The following is a 25586-nucleotide window of genomic DNA, read 5'->3' as shown; positions in this document are numbered from 1 at the left end:
TTTAATAAGCCTGAAGGTATGCAAGTATTTCACTTATCTTATGCGGTCGAATAAGACTAAAATCATTTTTTCAAAAATTATTCCTTTTTTGGATTGTCTTCGTTACACAAAAAAAAGAAGCGTAATTCACTGTTTACTTTCTCCTTACCACAAAATATATAAACCTCCTGGGAACTCATACCTTTAAATTAAGTATCGAACAAAGAACAAACACATTCATAATTAGCAACGCAACAAAATAAATAAACTACTGAAGCAGAGAGTAAACACAGAAAAAATTCAAATTTACTGCGAAGAAAGCTATAGCATTGTTTATTGAATCCAATCGAAGTGATGTCAGTTGTGCGATGCAATCTTATTATGCATATGCGTAGTAATATCCTTGCTTAGGTTGAACACGCGGACGTGGACTGGGCTGTGGCGTTCCTGTTGTTTCTTGTTGCTCGACTTTTCCAGCTTTACCGGCCGCGGCGACGCTGAACACCGCAAAGAGGGCAAGCAGAACGATTGCAAAGGTGAACTTCATGTTGACGGATCTGATAGCTTATGTCTGGTTAACGAGTTTGTCGCGAATTTATATACCGGTCCAACAATGACTTCTTTCTTCAGTATAATGCGCAGAGCCGGATGAAGCAACATCACCTCAAAGTCTATGATCTTGTGCAGCAAACCTAGTGTACAATGTGTTTCTTTGTGAGACGAGTGAGAGTTTCAATCAATTCCCAGAATATACCTTTCATGTTTATGTTTCTTATTTGTACAGCTTTACTAGCTGGCAATTAGAGCAAGCTTTCAAAATGAATGAGAAAGGCTAGTTTCTAAGCCTTTCTATGGGGTTTGAGATGACAGGAGCCAGAAGTTACATACATATATGTTTTATTAAAAGCTTGTACTACCAAAACCGATCAACATTGTTTGACACAAGTTTAATTCTTGGTTTCCTTTGCTGGACCACTGAATCAATCGACCAACTGAATCCAACATAACAATTTACAGAAATTTGTAATACCAAATCCTTGATGGAACCTCCAACGGATTTCTCTCATTACAGTCACGCTCGATTGATTTTGGTAAAATATGTTTTTTTCTTGTTTCAAAGTGCGACAATCAATTGAATTAAAAATGAACTATAAAAACTGTCTTTGCAAATAGATACGATCGCTCTTAGAGTAATCGAATCCTAACATTAGCGTGATTCGTATTTCATACGAAAAGGAGTTACCTACTCTTCCTCGAATGACCGGTGAGCAAAAGTTTTGATCTACAACTTATTTGGCGATCCAGGACGGTAACGGAACCTATATTCAACGGACACTTGTCTCTGAGCATAGAAAATTGGTTTGCATAGGAAAAAGTCGGTCACTTTGCAGTCGAACAAATCAATTGTTTAAATGCATGGTTAAGATCACTTTTCAAGCTTGTCATCGGTATCTCGAAATCGCTTTAAGCTTAAATGGATAACGTCACGATTCGATCCCCGTAATCGGAAGTAATCATCTGACAATAACTTGTATAACGTTCTTGAACAATGTATTTATGATTGCATCCGTCAAGTATATGACAATTAAATCGTCAAAGTGGGAAGGACGAGTAACGTAGACTTCAAAAATACAAAAGGACACGAAAATCATCACAAACCAAGTTTTACAAAATTCAACCAATTAGTTAATAGAGTCTTTTTATTAGAATGAGAAGGGATCATTCTTCTTATTGGCTTAACGATCTGCTTGATAATGCTGGTTGACCATCAAAAGGCATTTGAATGTTACGCAGTAAGACGGTCAGTCCTTACTACGGGACAAGATTTTTTGTGAAGATCAGCGCCGCTGTCGCCTTTCCAACCAGATCACCCCAGAAAAAAGAGTAAATACACGAATTTTACTGCGAAGAAAGCTATAGCATTATTTATTGAATCCAATCGAAGTGATGTCAGTTGTGCGATGCAATCTTATTATGCATATGCGTAGTAATATCCTTGCTTAGGTTGAACACGCGGACGTGGACCGGGCTGTGGCGTTCCTGTTGTTTCTTGTTGCTCGGCTTTTCCAGCTTTACCGGCCATGGCGACGCTGAACACCGCAAATAGGGCAAGCAGTACGATTGCAAAGGTGAACTTCATGTTGACGGATCTGATAGCTTATGTCTGGTTATCGAGTTTGTCGCGAATTTATATACCGGTCCAACAATGACTTCTTTCTTCAGTATAATGGGCAGAGCCGGATGAAGCAACATCACCTCAAAGTCTATGATCTTGTGCAGCAAACCTAGAGTACAATGTGTATCTTTGTGAGACGAATTAGAGCTTCAATCAATTCCCAGAATTTTCATTTGAATTCTTAAAAGTTCGTCTCGCTGTGGGGTCTATGATGACTAAGGTAGTGCTTTCATATATTTTGTTATATTCTGTTTCATTTTGTGATCTCAAACCCACATTGTATTACAGGTAGTATGGTAGGACCGAGGTTCACATTCCGTTCAGACCGCTCCCCCAAGGTGAGGTCATTAGATTAGAGCCTAAGCCGGCATGACCTTGGAGGACGTTAAACCAAGATTACGTAAGTTATTGTAATTATTAGAGGAACATAAAGTACATAATTTTATGAGCAAAATGATTCAAGTTTCGCGTTTATTTATTTACAACCGATTATAACGGTCCAGTGCCGTATTGTCAGCAAGCTTCGCGGTTTATAAATTCTAAAAATAAAAAAAATTAAACGAATACGAATTATAAACCGCCATCTCCTTAAAAAAGTGCTTTCATTATGTATTCACCAATCTACCTTTACGTCTATACTCATTGTTGGTTTGTTTTGCAACCATGTGTGACCTATTTCTAAACACAGAGTGCTAGCATGAGTATAAAGGCAACATCAACAACACTCACGAAGGGAGTATCTATACTAAATAGCCCTTCACGTGCTAAGATACGCCATCACCATCTGGTGTGAGATATGCTCGACAAGAGTGGCTTATCTTTAGCACTCCTTGCAGTTTAAATTATGAACCAGATAAAGCGGAAATGTCATCAGACTCTTTCGTTCCGCCAAGAGCATCTCCACTGCCGCTTTCCACCCCCAACGATGGATGAATGTGCTGGAAAAGTGCTCTTATCAACGCTGACGAGCCAGCTACCGGGCGTGTAGCGGCCGAGCACTGGACTAACATAACCACATCACGCCTACACACACACACAGAGTGCCCGGCCACAATGCACCAACACTACACTTCTCGGCGTGGAACCGGAAACGAAATCAGGCCCGGGATTCGAGGGAGTTTTTTCGTTTTTATTTATGCATCTCAATCTGTTTATTAGCTCGTTTGCCTGACCCGTGTTACCGGCGAGAGCCGTGTCCCGCTGGGCGTTATCTCGGGTTTCTGTGGCAAGCTTTTGATGCTGGAAAAACGAGCTCGTGGATGGCGAGAGACCGTATTCGGGATAGGTCTATCGGGATTTTTTCCTTGCTATCCTTTTTTACCGGTTTGCTGCTTTGCGCCACTACCACCCTTTCCCGCCCCATTGTAACCTGTAAGTTTCGTTCCAAAAAAGCATCCCATTGGCCGGGCCCAGAACTTACCTGACACAGATAGAAGTGATGCCGTTCGACGCGGTTCGGTGAGCTGCTCGGTTTGGGCATGCAGCTGCTCCATATTTTGGTAACCATGACTCTGGAAACGAGAGAGAGAGAGAGAGAGAAAGAGGTAAGACATGGCATAAGCAAAACACGGTTCAATTAAAGTTTATCCCAAGCTGGCGTAACAGCGCTGCAAAACCGTAACCGATGCAGCAGTAACCAACCTAAAGCCTGCTGTCAAAGTGCTTCGAGCGTATAAATTCGCTTTCCCTCCTCTGCGTGTGCGAGAGGTGTAAGGTGAAATGTGGGTGAGCTGAGAAGGCGGACAACGCATTTGTAAAGCGTGTGGTAAAGTTAGTAATCAACGTGGCTCGAAAATGGTGCCCAAGAGCGGTGGGAACTGTGTTCCGGCTTTTCCAAGAAGGTACCCCCCCTAGACGTGTCAGGTTGGACAGTTGATTTTGTTAATGGAAACAAAACTCGGTAAATTCCAGTTGGTCTTACTCGGGGTAGGTCGATTTTTTTTTGTCTCTGAGTGGAATATAGGATTAGTGGAAGATTTTAAAGGATTATCTTAGATTTCACTTAACACGAGCTGTAAGAGATGGCGAAAGTTGGCGAAGGCCTTTGGGGTGAATGTTGTTGTGTCTTCTATACTTAAATTTTCAGCATATTATCTTGCTGAACCACAAAGAAACTATTAAACACAACACGCGAAAGTGTCCGAACAAGTGTTAAATTTAAATTTCTAAACTACATTAAACATGACAGCTTTGAGGGTTTATAATTAGCCAAACACAACTTTGCCTGGAGATTGCTTGCCATAGCGCAACATAATATTGGCTGAACATGCTGCTTTAAGACGCTTCTTTGACTGCTTTAAAATTTAATCGATTTTACTCAGAGACTTTGCACGATCTTTTGCAAGAATCATCGGCCATTTTTAGCCCTTTTCAAAACGGGTGTTTAGTTGCAACTATTGGTAGTAGAATTCTAATGGGAGGACAAATTCGACGTCGTAGTAAAGTTGTTTGCGAGATCTGAGCGATCCGGTGTTATACCACCATCTGTCGGTAACGGGTGAAGGGCTCAGCCTAGGACCCCGTAAGATCCGCACGACCTCATTCGGCGACGATGCCAACAGCCGTCAAGGTGGTGAGGGAGCGGGTTCACCAAAAAATGTTTCGCTTGATCCGGAACTGCTCACACAAACATGACGGACATGAAGGATATGGGATGCAAGCAGCACAAGAAACGCAAGATTTACAGAGTTACGGAGTTTACAACAAAAAATGCTGAACAAAGCCAAGCTGCTACTTTCGCGGTACGCTAGTCAGGAGTTCCTGTTTGCTGGTGAGAAACTCTTTGTCTTGCAACTGCCACACAATGTCCGAAATGCTCTTTTGTGGGCGCCGACGTTCGTCAGCATCCCGTCAGAAACATCCCGTGGTTCCCAAACCTCCTTCGATGATGGTTTGAGGGCCATATCCAGGCGTGGGAAGCACTGGTGTTTATCAAGAAAAACACGAAAATCAACGCAGCGTATCACACGGAAGGATACCGGAAAGATCATTACGACATCAGGACCGTGCACCGGCTTACACAGTGAATATCGTCCAAGCGCGGAGTCGAGAGATTTTGATTGATTTGCCCAATAAGATTTTGTGGCCTTCCCGATTCCCGGACCTTAATCTTCTTGATTTTTTCTTCTTGTGATGAGACACCGATGGATGCCAAGGTGCGTGCCGCTTCCAGTTCTTTTGAGAGACATCTCAAGCTCGTCGTGAACTTCATTGCTTCAATAAAAATTGACTTAGAAAAGAATATTCGGTACCGTATATAAAAAAAATTTTTTTATCTGTATTCGTACTCATTGACTTATAATATTCATCAGTAACTGGATAGTACATCGAAATAATGTTTCGGAGGGAGTTTAATATCGCTCTTGTTGCTCAAGAAAACAGCCCCAAACCAATCAAAAGAAATTTGCCAAATAACAAATCTTTATTTTGATGGAATATTTCAAGAATTGCTGTGAACACTTATCCTCAAAATATTTAAACTATCTACTTTACTATCAAATTATTTACGATGCCTTGTTCAATTTTTTTATACCCTGAGTTCGTTTCACTGTTATGTGTACTAATGTACTTTAAGAAATGAAGGTTGTTAGAAAATTGTTTAAATTTCCAACATATCGATCCTTTTCCCGCTTCACATTATGTAACAAACCGTTTTACAATTTTACCACCATCGGAAACGCATGCTGTCGATAAGCGTTTTTCTTCAGTTTCCTTGCGATCAGTATCACTTTCAGCCAAAGCACAAAGTAAACAGAGAAAATACACGAATTAAGAACCATTTATCTCATTAGCAAACATCGCACGGTTTCGTACCGGCAACAAACGCCCAGCGAGCATGCGAACGATCTTGAAAATCTGCTAGCCATGGCACAGACATTATAGGGCGAGAGTATCACGGTTAGCGGGTATCAGCATCTTCGACGAGCACCTTCTTGTCGTCGAAGCAGCGCATTCGGGAGGGTGACGCAACTACAGACGAGAGCACTCTTGAAATCTTAAACATCGGCGGTCTATTCATTAGCGACCACGGTTGGCATGCTCGAGTGGGTCCGTCGCAAGCCGGCTAGGGTCGAAGGCTAGACGATTGAACCGACCGGCACGTAGAATGCGCATCGTCAGCAAATAACACACACACACACACACACCCACCCAATAGGTGGGCTGTTAGGATGCAACGGAAGGAGCTCGTTAGAAATTGGAAGTGGGTGGAAGGCTTTCGTTTTCTTCTTTCTTCCTCTGCACTATTATTGTCCTCCTAAGCGTGCGCTTGGTTTTGCGGGAGATCGTATCGGAAACGATTGCAAACTCACTCGAGCGTCAAAAGCATACCACCACCGTTGGACCACCGTTTTAGGCCCATCAGACCGGAAAACGCTTGCCGGCGTCAATTGCAGATTATTAAAATCGCCATCGAAAATGGCGGCCAGCGTGTAATCGAGAAATAGTGTTTCGCTCGAGTGCTTCGCCCGGCCCGGCTTCTCTGTGCAGAACGTGACTGAACTTCCACACCGAATGGAGAGTTGCAGAAGCTTCCCAGGAAGGAAACAAAACCGATCCTTGAGAGGGATAAGGTCAGCAAGCGACGACAGTGAAGAGGTTCGCTTGCGAAAAGGGTGACTTCCTACGCTGCCGGGTTAAAGGGACCGGAACTAAATCGATCACGCATTTTCATTTCCGTGTGCTTTCGAAACTGGCGTTCGCCAGCAAACATCGGTTAATATAGCTGGAAAGATGGAGGTTAGGATAGGGATGTCATGCAAACAGGCAAACAGAAAGCAAACAACCACCGCCAAGGAAAACCACTTCACTTCCTGAACGCGGTGGTCCTGTCTAATCGATGTCAGCTCGATTGGCAGTCCACATACAATTATTGCCAGGCAAGAGACAAAACCCCGATGCCGAACCTGTTCTGCTTGAGGGTCACAGGGTGATGCGCGTCCAGCCGGAAACGTGTATGTCAAACGCGAAACTTTTATCGAACTGTTAGCAGCAACCGTCACCAAATTGCGATACAAAAACGCTATCGCAGTGTTGCCCCAAACAGCCGTAATGTGGGTCGTAAAATTTTGAATCCAACTGCCGCAATCAAATGTCTATGTTTATTTCATTTCACGTGCATGCTTTTTTTTTGGCTCATCATTTACATCGCCCGAAGGGAGCTACAGTCCGAACGTGAAGAGTGCCACGGGAAAACAATATTGATTCTGAGATAGTGGAACCAGAAAACAGGGCAGAAAAAAAACAAACAACTCGACATACGACAAAACCTCTACAAACCTATGTGGTGGAATTTGTTTTTGTTTTTACCAAATTGCTGTGTCCAGCCATCGATAGAGATGCTGACGCAGGAAAGCAGGAAAAAAGAAAAAACGTGCAGGTGTCATTAATTTCACGTGTCTCGCGAACTGCTGCCCAGCAGGCAGGCAGGTGAGTTTGTAACATTTGGAATGCTGGGTGGGAAAATTATGACATTGAGCCAAAATAGCTTGTTGTTAGTAGTTGCTACCATTTTTCTGCTTTTTTTCTTTTAGCAGTTGTGTCCATGCAGCTTCACACATCAATCAACTTGATTGTTTTTCTATGTGAGGCTATTTTTCTCTGCAGGGGTTAAAATGGATCTGACCAGCAAATAGTCCTCCGAGGTGTATTTCATGTCATGCTCTGGTGTGTTTTATTGAGATGTGGGTTGAAAATGATTAGCATTTTGAAAGTGGAAATAAATTAACGTGGAAAAGCAAAATATCAATTTTAAATACAGACGGATACAGAAGCATAAAAAATTAGTATTGAAACATGTGAATTTTTGTGTAATATTGTTTGATTTGTTTGACTTATATGTTTGATCTGGTGTCAAGCAATAACACTTATCTTTTTTTCAAAGTATCGATCAGTTTTGACAAAAACGGCTTAAGCCAATACAGTAAAAACAACTGGTTTCGATCATGTCAAACCCCATAAGAAAGGCTTAGTAACTAGGTTTTCTCATTCATTTTGAAAGCTTGCTCTAATTGCCAGCTAGTTAAGCTGTACAAATAAGAAACATAAACATGAAAGGTATATTCTGGGAATTGATTGAAACTCTCACTCGTCTCACAAAGATACACTTTGTACTCTAGGTTTGCTGCACAAGATCATAGACTTTGAGGTGATGTTGCTTCATCCGGCTCTGCGCATTATACTGAAGAAAGAAGTCATTGTTGGACCGGTATATAAATTCGCGACAAACTCGATAGCCAGACATAAGCTATCAGATCCGTCAATATGAAGTTCACCTTTGCAATCGTTCTGCTTGCCCTATTTGCTGTGTTCAGCGTCGCCGTGGCCGGTAAAGCTGGAAAAGCCGAGCAACAAGAAACAACAGGAACGCCACAGCCCGGTCCACGTCCGCGTGTTCAACCTAAGCAAGGATATTACTACGCATATGCATAATAAGATTGCATCGCACAACTGACATCACTTCGATTGGATTCAATAAACAATGCTATAGCTTTTTTCGCAGTAAAATTCGTGTATTTATTCTTTTTTCTGGGGTGATCTGGTTGGAAAGGCGACAGCGGCACTGGTCTTCACAAAACAGAACCGACGTTCCAATCCCATCCGAGCCGTTGTCCCGTAGTAAGGACTAACTATCTTATTGCGTAACATTCAAATGCCTTTTGATGGTCAACCAGCATTATCAAGCAGATCGTTAGGCCAATAAGAAGAATGATCCCTTCTCATTCTAATAAAAAGACTCTATTAACTAATTGGTTGAATTTTGTAAAACTTGGTTTGTGTTGATTTTCGTGTCCTTTTGTGTTTTTGAAGTCTACGTTACTCGTTCTTCCCACTTTGACGATTTAATTGTCTAGAGCGTCATATACTTGACGGATGCAATCATAAATACATTGTTCAAGAACGTTATACAAGTTATTGTCAGATGATTACTTCCGTGACTGATACGGGGATCGAATCATGACGGGCGTCATGACGTCCATTTAAGCTTGAAGCGTTTTCGAGACACCAAGGACAAGCTTGAAAAGTGATCTTAACCTAAATGCATGGTTAAGAACAATTGATTTGTTCGACTGCAAAGAGATCGACTTTTTCCTAAGCATACCAATTTTCTATTATCGGAGCCAAGGATCCGTTGAATATAGGTTCCGTTACCGTCTTTGACAGCCATACAAGTTGTAGGCCTTATCGTTTACCCACGACCAGACGGTCGGTCTTACCGTCAATTTGAGGGAAAGGAAAATAAACTGTTTCAACCGCATCAATCGTTTAAGTTTGTATTTAAAGAATTCCATAGCATAGGTTTTTGTTTTCGGATAAAAAAACCAAGGCTGTGTTAAGGTTTTCTTTTATTTTTATTTCGTTTTTAAAACTTGCTGTTAATGAAAGTTAGTAAAGCTGCTTAAATAATAAACATAAACATGGAAGATATATTCTGGGAATTGATTGAAATGCTCAAGCCTCTCACAAAGCTACTCAATAAATTGATCTTATTTTTAAGGTCATAGAGGTTTTCAGCTGCTATTGCTTCATCTGGACCTACACATTACACTTAAAAAAAACCATGGTCAAATCGCTATATAAATACGTAAGAAATTCAACAGCCAGACATAAGCTTTCAGTTCCAACAACATGATGCTCGCATAGGCGATCGTACTGCTTGCCCTCTTTGCGATGTTTAATATCGTCGTGGCCGATACATCCGAAAAAGTTAAAGAACTAGAAACATCTTCACAGCCAAATCCACGTCCGCGTGTTCAAGGATGGTACGGTAGACGTGCATTTCGATAGTGTAACTTTCAACTGATAATAATTATTGCTCAAACTTTTTTCGCTTTAACACTGCGTGTACTTTTATCTTTTCTTTTTTCGTGTAAACGTCTTCGGATATAAGTTTCTCGATAAACGAAGAAAATAAAAAGGGTAGCCCGAAGACCAGGCCTTCGGGCTGATAAGGGCTCCCAGTTCACAAGGAACCTTCCTGCCGATCAGCAGTTTCAATGTGATAGGAATCCTCAAATTCCACGCCGCTTAGGTTCTTTGAAGGACCATATCGGACGCCTTCGTAAACCGCCACTGCGTTTGCTACTTATGCTACTTATTGGCCTATATTTAGTAATAAGTTGGAAAATGTATAATTATGACCATTGACAAAACCAACCAAACACAATTTACAAATTGAAGGACCGAGTTAATACACGAATTTTACTTATTGAATCCAATCGAAGTGATGTCAGTTGTGCGATGCAATCTTATTATGCATATGCGTAGTAATATCCTTGCTTAGGTTGCACACGCGGACGTGGACCGGGCTGTGGCGTTCCTGTTGTTTCTTGTTGCTCGGCTTTTCCAGCTTTACCGGCCATGGCGACGCTGAACACCGCAAAGAGGGCAAGCAGAACGATTGCAAAGGTGAACTTCATGTTGACGGATCTGATAGCTTATGTCTGTTTATCGAGTTTGTCGTGAATTTATATAAAGGTCCAACAATGTCTTCTTTCTTCAGTATAATGCGCAGAGCCGGATGAAGCAACATCACCTCAAAGTCTATGATCTTGTGCAACAAACCTAGAGTACAAAGTGTATCTTTGTGAGACGAGTGAGAGTTTCAATCAATTCCCAGAATATACCTTTCATGTTTATGTTTCTTATTTGTACAGCTTTACGAGCTGGCAATTAGAGCAAGCTTTCAAAACGAATGAGACAGACTAGTTCCCAACGGTGCTGTTCATCAATGCAAGGCTTTTTATATCACAGAACAACGCGAATAAGTAATTTTACCACCAATGCAGTCAAGTTTACGTTAAGTTTTGCTAAACAAAATGTAGATCAAATTCACCTGCATTTTAGTAGAATTGAATTCCATTTGAAATCGAAGTAAGTAGCTTTTATAGTTCTGAATGTCGCGTGTAGCTTTAAGCTTTCCGTCAAACATTGTTAGAAGGAGATCCACACATCAACATTGAATAGTGCTAGGTAGAAATCCGAACGCAACGGATGGTTGCGACCCAGAGCTTAAACTTCCATCGTCAAAAGGTATATCGATTCTATTTTTGTAGTAAATTGTATCGCTTTCCAAATAAAGTTTTCTCCATAAAATTTTTTACAAACAATCGTGGCGAAGCTCGGGCCACTTTCAGCACGGCATAAAGAAAATCCTTTTCAACCAAACCATACAACACGCTGTCCCGGAACTTTGTTCCATCTGCTTCCAGGAAGCCTACCATCACTGGCCTAGGTAAACAGCGATACCCCATATAAACTCCATTGTTGGAAAACAGTTTCCGCTCTCTTTATTTTCTCCTGCATGTCGCAAACACCCGTATGCTTCTTCTAGCTAAGTTTCCTTTGAAAAATAAATGGTGAAGAGGCCGGCGTTACGTAAAAGAATCCATCGCATCAAACCTTATTCCTCTGGCACATAAAAGTCACTCGGTACGGTTCACAGTTGTGCAACGGGGTAAATTGAAACATTTTTCCACGAAACTGCGGCCGGATCACGTCTTTTTTCTGTTGCAGGGCGCAAAAACGGAAAATAGTTCCATCGAACGAGAGTGAGAGAGAAACCCCATGCCATAGAACGTTGAAGCTGTCGCTCATGCTTCGGAGGACTGTCACCCGTTTCGATGCTGTCACGAAAAAGCGGGATGGTACGCGTCCGGTGCATTGAACAACACCGACGAACACCAAAAACATTCCATGCCGGTCACATTCGGCTACGGGCTAAATTGAAATTCAAATGGGCATCAGCGGGCAACAAGTTTCTTTTTCTTTGTGCTTTGACGGTACATTTTTTTTTTCATCCTTATCATACAGATACGGAAAACTTAGACTCGTTATACGTAAGAACACTGAAAGAACGGCTCGGTCGTGTGCTTTTCATTGTGAGTTTCCAAGTATGATGTGCTCCTGATCTCGCCCATAGCGCCACCGTCCGGTTTATGCAATTTTTGAGTCAAATATCATATCCCGGTGTCTTTGGTAGAGAACGGAATGCACCCTAAGGACATTGAATGCACGTGCGGTTATCTTTCGTACGATGGTGGTTACTGACCAGCACACTAGCAGTGGCCGCCATATGCAAGCCTCCGTTGCTCGGTGTGCGCCCAGCGTATGCAATCGATGGTGATGGTTGCTGCGGTTCTTTGGTCACTGCAATCAATAACCTGGTTAGTGGTTTTGTTACCAACTTTTCCCAGAAATGAATTCAATTATTCTTCGAGTTACTGGATGGAACCGGAACGTTAGTTTCCGGTGGTCGTGCGGAAACTTATGTGGCGCTCATTGGCAAATGTCGACTGGATTGGTTAGGCCAATCGTGTAATGGCCTGCTTGATGCTAGGCAGGACATTTCATACAGATGACTAAATGTAAGCATATTCGCATAGCTCCATGAAGTTCATTGTATTTTGATTGTCCGTGTTTGTGGTGTAGTTGGCTCACGGAATGATTCACTATGGGGACAATGTTTAAGAAGCGGTTTGTGGTTTTACTAGGCAAATTCTACATTTGATCAAATTTTTAGAGTTAAGAATTACTGCTACAAAAGGTGTATAAGGGAACGCTGCAACCGGGCGGAACACACTAAGTGAGGTTATTGGCTTCAGTAAGGTCAGTTCAGGACAGGTCGGGTTGGTTCGACTGTGCATGTGGAAGGGAGTAGGGTGAGTGGTAAACTTGTTTTGAAGAAGTAAAAATACAAATAACTAAGACAATTTTTAATAATTTTCGTTGATTTGATATTTAAAATCCTAAGTCCTGAAATTTGTGCTACTAACTATTTTGCTTTTAAATAGTTCCGTTTACTGTCTTATATATAATTACGTTGTGAACGATAACTAATAATAATAATTATTATAAAACACTACAGCAGCGATTCTGGCAACACGGCCAGAATCTTTCACAGCCTTCGAGGTCGACAGAACGGGCGAGCTCGCTCTCTTTGCTCTCAACTCTCGTGCGGTACACTTCGTGAGGAATATTTTGCATTAATTAGGTTTCTTTTAGGTTAGGTTTAGGTTAGTTTAGATGTAAAAACAATTTAGTTAATAAATAAATTGTAATTGGCGCTGTAGACAGTTGAGGAAGTGCTTAAATACAGTGGAAAAGATTTGGATTAATAATCCATTCTTAAGTGGTTCCCGCATTTTGCACCGGCAGCTAAAGGATTACATCCGTTGTTTGGTTCGAGGACCCCCCGGCACAACCTTAAACTATTACCACACGTAAGTAAAACTTTTTTATATTAAGTTTTACGTTCGCTAAATTGACACTACCAGATAGGCCGATTTTAGCAAAAGTGCGTAGCAGTGTTTTTACTTTCACTGAGAGCACGTGGTGTGAGACCTTGTATCGAGTCACGCATCACACATACATCCAATCAACACTACCAGATAGGTTGATAGGACGTTGATACTGTTATCAAATTTGAGAGTTACTGCCAAGCGAGAGTGTAAAAGAGAAAGAGAATTTGGATCAACGCAGCACCTAGCGTTCGAATACAACTTTTTCATACAGATTCGGCTTCGGAGAGTTTAGTAAACGCAGATACAATGGAATCGCAAATTTTGGATCAACTCAAACAGTTAAGCACTGGCTTGTTGGCCATAAACGAAAGATTAAATGTGCAAGAACAAGCAATTAAGTTTACACAAGAACAAATAATTGTTCAAAGTGACATCAAAGAACACGTGGAATCTAAGACGGGTATCAAGGTAGAAGATTTATTTAAGATACCCGACCCGATAAAATCGCTACCAAAGTACGATGGTAATAAAAAACAATTATCAGCGTGGCTTGAAACAGCTGATAGTACTTTGAACCTATTTAAAGAGAGAGTAGACAGAGAACTTTACGATGTATACGTAACCGCAGTTTTAAACAAAATAGAAGGAAAGGCCAAGGACGTTCTTTGTGCTGCTGGCAATCCAAAAACTTTTGATGAAGTAAAGGAAATTTTGATCGACGCCATAGGCGATAGAAGAGAACTTTCCACCTTTAAATGCCAATTGTGGCAAAATACAATGACGGAAGGTATGACCATACATAAATATTATCAAAAATCTAAGGAAATAATTCAAAATATAAAATCTATTGCAAAACAAGATCAGGATTACAGGGATAGTTGGACAGCAATCAGTAAGTTTATAGATGAGGATGGATTAGCCGCTTTTATAGCTGGTTTGAAAAAACCATATTTCGGTTATGTGCAAGCAGCACGGCCAAAAGATATTGAGGATGCTTATAATTTCCTATGCAAAATTAAAGCACAAGAGTTTAATTCACATAAAATGAATGGTCAACCACCTATTAATCATAACCCATCTTATAGTAAAAATGAACAGAGTAAAACAAATTTTGGAAACTCCTCACGAATACGTTATACGAATGTGGATAAATCTGATAAACAATATCCTACGCCGATGGAAGTTGATTCTTCACAAAGAAGTAAATTCACTTCAAATAACAGAACTATCAATAACACCGAAATCACTGCATGTAAAGAGAACAATACAAATTTTCGTCTGGGCAATTCAACCGAAAACCCGACATGATCAATTCGTTAGACTTCTTGCCATACTTAATCGTGTATGATAGCTCCAAAGACAAATCAATACGTTTGTTGATTGACAGTGGAGCAAATAAAAACATACTTAAGCCAGGCATTATTTCAAATAACGAAATGTGTTGTAATGCGAACATTGAAAATATTTTTGGTAAACAAACAACTAATAAAAAAATTAAATGTAACCTATTAGGACCTACATTTAAGGAGCAAGTTTATTACATTTTTGATTTCCATAACTTTTTCGACGGCCTTATAGGATCAAAATTTATGGCTGAAACCGACACCATTATAAATTATGCTGCTAATACTATCACTATTCAGGGTGTTGAAACACAATTCCACAAATACTACACTGGAAAATATTTTTGTCATACTGTCACAGTTATAACTGATCGTTGTGGAGATTGGTTTGTCCCAACCTACCAGCGCCTAAGTAATGATACGCTAATTGAACCAGGTGTTTACTCATCACAAAATAATAGATCAACTATAAACGTATTAACAACAAGTAAAATTACTCCTGAAATCCCCAAATTAAATATAATTGTCAATAATTTTGAAATTCTGGCACCAATTCCAGCTGATTCTAATACTGTGCCAAACAAAGAATTAATTCAACAACTTATACGAACTGAGCATTTATCAGCTTATGAAAAGGAAAAATTAATTGAAACTCTTATTGACCATCATAACGTACTACTGAAGAACAACGAAAAACTTACTAGCACAACAATTATAAAACACAGAATTAACACAAAAGATAATGAGCCAGTATTTACTAAGAGCTATAGATATCCACACATCTTCAAACAAGACGTCGAAGATCAAATAAAAGAAATGCTGGAAGCAAATATTATAAAACCATCAAAAAGCCCTTACGCTTCTCCAATTTGGGTAGTGCCAAAACGAAAAGATGCATCTGGCTTACAAAAGGTTAGAGTAGTTATTGATTTCCGTAAATTGAACGAGAAAACGGTAGGTGATAAATATCCCATACCAGAAATTGAAGACATTTTGGATAGCCTCGGAAAATCAAGTTATTTCACTACGTTGGATCTGAAATCTGGATTCCACCAGATCGAAATGCATCCGGAAGATCAGGAAAAAACTGCATTTTCAACTAATCAAGGCCACTTTGAATTCACAAGAATGCCATTCGGGCTCAAAAATGCACCGGCCACTTTCCAACGGGCTATGAACAATATCTTATCAGAATACATCGGCAATATCTGTTACGTTTATCTTGATGATATCATAATTGTTGGGAATAATCTCGAAAATCATTTAGATAATCTTTCCAAAATACTGAAACGACTTTCTGACTTTAACCTGAAAATACAAGTAGATAAATGTGAATTTCTAAAACGCGAAACGGAATTTTTAGGACACGTAATTTCTCCTGAAGGTATAAAACCAAATCCAGACAAAGTTAAAAAGATTTTGGATTGGAAATTACCAGAAAACGAAAAACAAATAAGACAATTCCTAGGACTATCTGGCTATTACCGTCGTTTCATTAGAGATTATTCAAGAATCACTAAACCTTTCACAAAATATCTGAAAAAAGGACAAAAAGTAAACCCAAACGACGCAGAGTACGTTGAAGCATTTTCTAAATTGAAACAGATTATAGCATCTGATCAAGTATTAGCTTACCCTGACTTTACTATCCCCTTCATATTAACAACCGATGCTAGCGACTATGCAATCGGAGCGGTTCTCTCGCAAATCCAAAATAATGTAGAGCGTCCTATTGCGTTTGGAAGCAGAACACTCAACAAAGCAGAGGAAAATTATTCTACCATTGAAAAGGAGGCACTAGCAATCATTTGGGCTATCAGAAAATACAAGCCATATTTATTTGGTAGAGAATTTAAGCTTTATACTGATCATAAACCTCTCACGTTTATTAAAACATCTCTCAAAAATAATAGAATATTACATTGGAGATTAGAACTCGAAAACTTTCAATACACAGTAGATTACAAACAAGGCAAAGCAAATGTAGTAGCAGATGCGCTAAGTCGAAAAACTAATGATACGGCTGACATTAACATCCACGACACCACAAACTTAGAAACAACACACTCAGCAGACACTTCAGATAGCTTCTATATCAAATCAACCGAAAGACCTATAAATTATTATAAAAACCAAATTATTTTCCGAGTGTCACAATCAGAAAACGATATCGAAGAATTGCCGTTTAAAAACTATAAAAGAACAGTAGTCACTAGGCAATATTATAACGAAAAAATAATAGAACATACAATCAGAAAATATCACAATGGAAAACAGACAGCTATTTTAGCCCCAGAAGAAATATTAGGTTTGATACAAGAATCTTACAGAAAGTATTTCACTAGTAGCGGATATTTCATAATTACACACTTACAAGTAAAAGATGTACCGAGCGAGGAACAGCAAGACTCATTGATTACGAAAGAACACGAAAGAGCTCATAGAGGCGTGGCCGAAGTAGAAAATCAACTAAAAAGGGCATATTTCTTCCCGAAAATGTACAACAAGATCGCAGCAGCAGTTAGAACTTGCACAATTTGCAACACTCACAAGTACGATCGCAAACCCTACAATATCAAAATATCTCCTAGACCTGTAACAGATCGACCAATGGAACGCGTCCACATGGATATTTTCTCCATAAACTCGAATAGTTTTCTGTCATTAGTGGATGCATTTTCAAAATTCGCACAAATGGTCCCAATAGAATCCAAAAGCCTCATTGACGTCAAAAATGCGTTAGCGAAATATTTTAGTAATTTCGGAACACCGACAGAAATAATTACCGATCATGAAACTACGTTCCGATCTATTCAACTGAAACAATTCCTAAGCAACTTAGGCACGTCGCTTAAATACGCATCGTCTTCCGAGAGCAACGGACAAGTGGAAAAGACACATTCTACTGTAATAGAAATGTATAACACGAATAAGCACAAATTTCCCGATACGAACACGGTTAATATGATACCAATATGCATCGCGTTATACAACAATACGGTACATTCCTCGACAGGCTATACGCCAAATGAGATCGTGTTTAACCAATGCAATATAACGAATCCGGAAGAGATAAATAGGCAAGCACAGGACATTTTCAACAACGTCAAAGTAAATCTGAACAGATCACTTCAAGCACAGACCAGAAGTAATCATAAGAAAGAGGATCCTCCAATAATAAATGATGGGGAAGAGGTTTACGTTAAACCCAATATTCGAAAGAAGTTGGACCCACGTGCTATCAGAACAACTGCTCATAACATAAAAGACAGAACATTCGAAAACACACGAAAAGTCAAACGTCACAAAAATAAGATCAACAGAAGGAGGATTTCGTAAACTGTATAGACAAACTCGAAAACAATCATACGGCCGGGGACGACCTTCCTTTACCCCCGGGAGGAATTACGTTGTGAACGATAACTAATAATAATAATTATTATAAAACACTACAGCAGCGATTCTGGCAACACGGCCAGAATCTTTCACAGCCTTCGAGGTCGACAGAACGGGCGAGCTCGCTCTCTTTGCTCTCAACTCTCGTGCGGTACACTTCGTGAGGAATATTTTGCATTAATTAGGTTTCTTTTAGGTTAGGTTTAGGTTAGTTTAGATGTAAAAACAATTTAGTTAATAAATAAATTGTAATTATATGTTGTACCTCGCTTGTATGAATGTTGATGGATGAATGGATGAATGAATGAATGAATGTATGAATGAGTACGATGCGTGAAGGGTTGGGTACCATATGGAAGAAGTTGCACCGGCCGATGCTATGGATGGACAATCCAGCGACAGGGAGAAGAAGGACATGAACGAGACTTCAAGATCGGACACAATCAAGGATTCCTTCGAAATGGAAAACGATCAAGACCCCCGCTACCATCAGGACTACGAGCACGGAAACGCCCACACACACCCCGGGATAAGGTGCCCTCACACGATAAGACCCTCGCTATGAACACGACTTTGGCTTTGGATGACGGAATATACGCAACAACCGAGCACACCCGGGATATGGTGCCCTTTCACGGCTCGGAGAAGGAAATGTCTCCCAGCAAAGATGAAAGGAGTATACTACTTTTAAGTTTATTGTAAGCAATACGGCCTGGCCGTCCTTCATGAATAAAAAAAAAAAAATAGCTCCGTATAAAAAAATGGACTTTACCAATCGCAGTCTGGATTAAATTATAAATTTAGTGTGTTTTTTGTACTAAAAAACCATTTTCAATCGGTTCCATCCATCCAAGAATTTTTCAAAAAATAATACTGATTTAAAAACTGAATTTAAAGACCTTTGGTGCAATGACCTAGTGATTCGCAAGACCATTAATTGTCTTTTGATTATTTTTTTTTTGTTCATTTGAATCAGCAATGCTCAATACAAGTCAATAAACTGTATTTGCTAGGCACTTCTTAATGGCAAATTAGAACTGCGTCCAACCATAAATTCTAAAAACCCTTAAGTGTCGTACGAGGAAATCAAAGCTTTATTGTCGGGTGTTTTCTTTCTGTCGAAATACTAAATCTTGGGTTAGATCCTCTGCGTAAACGATGAAAAAAATCTAAAAAATGAAGGAAATTCTTATACAAAACTCACTCACTGTCCATGTCTACGATGAAACGGTTCTTGCGACATTCACTCAAAATGAGCAATTGATGGCACTTGCGAAAAAATATTTTAGCGTTGTTGAGTGAGTCCTCGATCTAAGATGCATCCAACAGACCAACAGACCTGCAGTATCCAATATAATTTTATGTGTGCAAATCTCTTAAGAAGAATATCTTCTCCAATAGCAATAAAGTCTGGCCGCTCTACAGGAATAAAAAAAACCATCTCCAAATATCTCGTATCTAAGATTATGTAGCAACTAAGCAATAACTGGGTTATGTCCCCGATAGTGCTGGAAATAGGCAAATAATTCAGATTCATGTTGCTTTAGCTACAATGTCAAACATTTAACATATGAAATCAAATATCTTCTTGCTGTTTTCAGATGAATATTTGACAAAATTTGACTTAAAATTTCAGCTTTTTAACTTAATTCATTTTAATGTTCTTATTGCTATAACAATCATTTTGTGTGACTAATTTTAATTTAGCTTTCTGTACATTTTTTTCTGGTACGTATTTTACTCCAGATAATAAGTACTTTCGATAGTATTTTCATATTATAAATAGATCTAGGATCATCTTCACATCGTCTTCGCACAGTTTGTAAGCAAACTTCTTACAAAAATTGGAAAACAAATGCCCTAATAAGCGTGCATAAAATGTTTTCCCTTCAATTCAGCCAGCTATCCATTACTTGTACTTGATCGAACTAACAACTTTATCACCACCTTCCAAGTTCTCACCACCACGCTCACGCAAGGATCGAATTCACTGGAAAAAAAACAATTTCCATAATGGAATAAACCATCACCAAGCGCAGTAGTGCAGAAGCCATCTTTCCTTTCCACTAACGAAACCCGTCGACTGAAGAAGAAAAAAAACAAAACAGAGCAAATGGGTGGTAAGTAAGTAGTAAGATTTCCACCTCCCAGAGCGTTCCACCTTCCATTTCTTTCGCGATTTTTTACTTCCACCTTCACGAGCAAAGATAATGCCGAACGGAAAATAGTGTGCGCTTATCAATTTCCGCTGACGGTGGAAAAAGCAGTTTGCGGAAGGAAGAAATCCTTCGGGGGAGGAAGTTGATTGCCAGCCTACATTGCCATCGAAAGTCGCTGCCTTCTTTTGTGCTTGTGCTCGGTAATTAGACTAACCATGGAATGGATTTCTGCTTTTCGCTCTGTCGTTTATCTGTCGCGCTCGCTTTTAAAAGTGAAGAGGACAGTTTTCTCTCGCCATGGGTAGACGAGTTTCAAGGGCGTTTGCTACTCTTATTTGATCACGCTTTGCTAAGCTTCAAATGCAATTAGTGAGTTAGCTTTTGGTGCATTTCTAACTGATTAAGCAAATAGCTCGAATGTGACACATAATGTAATGTTTTATGGGAAAACTTTTTCTTAAAGTATTTGTAGACCAGACGTGCCAGCAACATATATGAAATGGGTAAATGTTTTGGGTAGAAAATTATGTGTTGACACATTCTAACCGACAAAAGACTCATCACCCTAAACGTCGAGTGGAACGAATATGCTTTTAAAAGTCACTCACGGCCCACCCAATTCGACACTTTGTTGCGCAAAAAAAACACCCCTAAATAAACGTCAACATTTTCATTTCGCTCAACAAATCGGATCAAAAATACACCAACCATGAAGCAGCATTTTGGGAGCGAAAAGCTTAGGTGGAAAGTGGGTGTTCAATCATAACTTATTTTCACACTAGCGTCTGTTCACGACGTACAGAAACTAACAGCTTTTCCGAAAGTTTTTCGACAAAAAAAAACCCAGCACTTGCACTCACCCAAGTTAGACGAGTTTTTCACACCACTTTCCCGCTTCATCAAGCCCTGCGCTACACCACGTTTGTGATGACAAGATATCAAGCAAAGAAAATAGCCAGAAAGCAAGAGTTGAGGGAAGAACCGACAGCCCGAAGGCACACATGACCGATGACCGGAAATCATATCATATAAACACACAGACACACAGAGTACAACCATTCGTGCCTGCAAATAACGCCTTGGATGTGGGCCATTAAACTTGCTCTAATCTCGGTGCTGTGCTGTGTCCCAGAACTCAGCCCAAGCCGACATAAGGGCCGTAAGACGTACCGTCCATTTTGTGTATGAATTCTTCGATAGAACATCTCCCAAGTGAAGCGTGAAAGAAACGTTGACGAGTTTGTCGAACGCGGTCGGTATATCTGAAGAGAGTTGGTAAGAGAGTTGAAAAAAGGAAGACGAGGGCGACGATGCATACCCACATCCGTACGGAAATGAAAATCGAACCATCTTTCTGCCCGCAACGACGGTTCTGCACGGACGGCAGACAAATAAGCACGAAAAAAAAAGACACACATCCACACATCAACGCTTTCAGGCAAATCGTATCAAAAGAATATGAAATTTATTCAAACGAAATCCATCCAATTCGTTTTACGATGAGCCACTGGGTTCTGATCTATATCGTCACCAAGCAAGCAAAACTTCTGGCAAAAAAAATCCGCCATGTTTTGTCGCCTCGTAACCCACTCAGCTGCTGGAAGGGTGCTCTTGGCGTGTGCTGGTAAAATGGAGAAAAGATTAAATTTTCCCACCCGTTTCTCACACCAAGGTGAACCATATGCAAGAACATATTTCTACATCCATTTGATCGGTGACGTCCGGAAATCTGTACTCTATAGACAGTCGGATCGAACTGAAAATTGAGCATTCCTGCAAAGATTGATGGTGGTTGGGAGGGAATTGTGCAGCGAAGGTATGTTTTTTTTTCTAAGTGTGCTTCCATCTGCACGCGCGCATGAATGGTGTAGTTTGACAGATCCCACGTTGATCCTCGACTTACAGTTTCATGTAACGCACACAGACACAAACGTGTCAAAAGGTCAAAAGAGGAGTCTTGGAATGAAGGGATTCCACCTTAGCTGTAGAGTGTCACCATTTATAACTGGAACCTTTTTTTTTTTTTTGATGACCACACAACAACATGGTGGGTAGGATGGTAGGATTTGTGTTACTAGTATCATACAAACATGTATTCGTTTGCTAAAATGATACCGAAACCACAATGGGTACCTGGTGCGAGTAAGCGGGTATTATGTATTAGACTAGCAAATTAGAATTAAATAATGCAATTTAATTATCCAAAAACGCTTAAATATCTTCATAAATATTTATGTCCAGTAGGTATTTCGAAAAACTTAGACAAATCCCAAGGACCTTTCTTCTTCTTGGCTTCACGATCTTCTTAGGTCACGCCGACCATCGAATGATTGACAGAACTTGCCAATACCACGTAGTTGGATAGTCAAGTCCTCACTACGGGGGAACGGTCCGAATGGGATTTGAACCCTGGTCCTGCACTTTGAAGACCGGCGCCGCTGTCGCCTACACCACTGGGTCGTCCCAAGAACCATTACATATCACATATTATAATCTAACGCTCCTAATTAAATTGATCGAAGGAATTCACCATTTCACAAGAGTTCCTTCTCAAATCTTTAAATAATAGCAAAATTTGCTTTAAATAAATTAGCATAATTTTTGTTTCTGTTTTCGTTGTTTCGGTTATTAAATATTCCTCTTTATTTTATTTTTCGTGTTGAACTATGAAGAAATGTAAAAAAAAAGAATTGTTAAATAACTAATTTCGCTGTATGACAAAACTTTTAAAGAGTTCATTTGCCTGTTTTGGGCTTTTAATCAGCTATGGATATCGATGTACTACTGTAGTGTTATTTCTAAAGTTAGACCAAACGGTTTTATGAATATCCCTGGCGACTACTATGGAAATAACTTTGATAAATTCGTGAAGACATAATTTTATACTTTATAATTTACTAGGCCATATATTCGCTTGTTTATTAAAAAAACCCTGGTTCTCGTTTGGCTATTTCAGTGCACTTTTCTGTGCGTTATTACCACGAACACTATCAGTCATCACATTAAACTATTTAGTTTATCAATCTGGCAAAAAAATATCTAAAACCGCATTATTTTTTTATCCTGGAGCAAAGCAAAGCTTGTTGTATCCCAACATTTGCTTGAAACTGCCCACTGTGCCAACGGAAAACCAAAAAGAGCCATGATGAAACAGCTAAAAACAAACATGAAGGACATCCAACATTCCCGGGGCCGCTTAGAAACCGGTACAGATGCGATGTGTGTATATACTCCGTCCGAAACGCAACTGCAACTGTCTGTAGTTTTGGTTTCGGTGAGGTGTACCCTCGCTCACTCACGTGCAAAATTGAAGTACACTTCAGCGCAAAAGGACAAGCACCTGGGGATACAAATATTTATCGATCCCGTGAGTTGATGTTCGTTTTTTTTTTGCTTGCTCCCTCTCGACCTTCTGTGGGGACATTTTCCCCCGTAATCTGCTCGGGACTGGGAGCACAGTGGAGTGCTACAAAATAGGATGATGCTTGAAGGGATTTAGCCAGTGTAAAGCGATTTGAAGACGTGTTTACCGAACCGGCATAATACAAGTGCCAATCATTTACGGACTGCAATGGAAATCCCATAATCAGCCAAACAACGCAGCCCTGGAAGATTGAGATGAAGGTGAGTAGAGTAGAGTACTACCGGTTGGAATGGTACAACCCCGGGTGATGATAAGCTGCCAGTGCTGGTAGCTGGCAGTGAATCGGTATGGCTGCACGAAATTGACATTTGTTGCTCGGTATTTGTGTATTTTTCGGCAGTGATCTTTGCTGCCGGGGAAAAATGTAATATTCTTGGAGAGATGAAAATAAGTTGCTGTGGTCGTTGTGTCACCTGTTATGTGTGTTGTTTTTTTGTGGCTTATTAAAAATAAACTGTTCTTGGTTCAGAAGTTATTTCATGTATTTATTATTTCAGAAGTTATTATTTGTATTTGTTCAAATTGTTACAGACAACGGGTAAATTATTAAAAATAATTTGATAAACAATTCCTCAATAAGGTCATTTTACGATGGTTAACAACTTTTTTTAAATATGCATACTTTTGAGCAAAGTTTAGTAAGCATGGAATCTATAGAAATTCTATGAAAGCTGTTAACTACTAAGTCAGCTGTTCTCAACAGGCATGATGAATAGTAAGTTTGACTAAAGTTGTAAAATAATTCATGAATATAAAATACGAAGCAACTTTTCATTAGAACAGTAAATGGCTACCACCGTGCCATCCATCATCGGCACGAAAGGGGAAAAGCGAACATCATTCCTTCCTAGGAAATCATCTACAATAGCGCCCGTGGAAAGGGTGACGACAGATAAACGCTTACAAATACTCGACAGCCTTATTGTAGCGCCCTTCCTATATTTATTATTCAACGAAACGGTCAGTGTACAGCTGTGACCCACACAGGCAGGCAGGCAAAAGGCATTCTTACGGGCGGGAAAAACAACACCGGACCCGTACACCGTTCCCTACAATCAGTGTCAACTTCCGCTGGGGAGCACCGGTACAGACCACTGGTTCATAAATATGTACGTCCTTGAAGTGCATCCTGACCACGAACGACGATCACGGTAGTGGTTGGTGTTGGTGCAAAGGCTAAAAATAGGCTTCCATCATCAGCCGCGTAGCGCAGACCGTACAACCCGTCATCCTCATCATCATCGGTACGGAAATAGGCAAAAATTGTCGTCCAGCAGCGGAGGGCCTGGGAACAAAAGGGAAATCTGACACCCACTCGCATACAATCGCAGAGCTTTTCGAGGGTGGTGAGTGCAAACAGAATAGAACGTAAGAGGCACATACAAAAAACATGAAAAGAAAACACGCTCGCTACACGGGCGGCACTGGATAGGGAAAGTAAAAGCATTCGAGAAGCGGGCTCATAAATTATGTGCCCGCAACAAACAGTGCTGCCTGTCGGCGAGCTTTGGACGAAGAAGTTTACCAGGGCGTATCCGGTGTGATGCTTGCAGCAAAAACCCAGCAGGCAAGATAAGAAACTGTGTTGTTATGATGAACGGGATTGATGAAATTGCTAATTCGATAACAGTGTTTGTAATTTATTCAAATTGCTTCGTTGGGAAGAAAAGGGTAAGCAAGGGCTTCCATTGTAATTTTATAAGATCACGCCAAGAGCAAGAGGATAAGGAGGATAAAGAGGATCGTATTTACTTTCGCGGTGACTGTCGTGTACGTTTACGTACAAATAACTTAACGCGCGTATGGTACGGTACAAGGCTTCCTTTTTTTTGACAAGCAATACTCGTATTTAAGATTTCGCCTCAGGTG

At 40.1% G+C, this 25586-nt stretch overlaps 3 protein-coding genes across 5 annotated transcripts in view; all 3 read right to left on the bottom strand.

Annotated features, from left to right (window-relative positions):
- Positions 1–13655, bottom strand: part of LOC126565133 (uncharacterized) — a 358067-nt gene extending 344412 nt beyond the window's left edge. The window contains exon 1 of the mRNA XM_050222278.1: positions 13652–13655. The gene's annotated coding sequence lies outside the window, so the exon portion shown is untranslated. The remainder of the gene's footprint in view (positions 1–13651) is intronic.
- LOC126565670 (thioredoxin-2-like) overlaps positions 1–25586 on the bottom strand; it is a 286777-nt gene that overhangs the window by 47629 nt on the left and 213562 nt on the right. The window lies entirely within an intron of this gene.
- The window catches only part of LOC126565049 (protein rolling stone), a 62864-nt gene that overhangs the window by 13029 nt on the left and 24249 nt on the right, over positions 1–25586 (bottom strand). For both annotated transcript variants that reach the window (XM_050222189.1, XM_050222188.1), the window contains exon 2: positions 3576–3666. In XM_050222189.1, the coding sequence (XP_050078146.1) occupies positions 3576–3662 (87 nt within the window). In that variant the 5' untranslated portion in view covers positions 3663–3666. The remainder of the gene's footprint in view (positions 1–3575; positions 3667–25586) is intronic.

This window comes from Anopheles maculipalpis, chromosome 3RL (genome assembly GCF_943734695.1).
Source record: "Anopheles maculipalpis chromosome 3RL, idAnoMacuDA_375_x, whole genome shotgun sequence".
NCBI classification, from domain to species: Eukaryota; Metazoa; Arthropoda; class Insecta; order Diptera; family Culicidae; genus Anopheles; species Anopheles maculipalpis.
The sequence above is the reverse complement of the archived record's forward strand: the minus strand, read 5'-3'. Positions and strand labels throughout refer to the sequence as shown.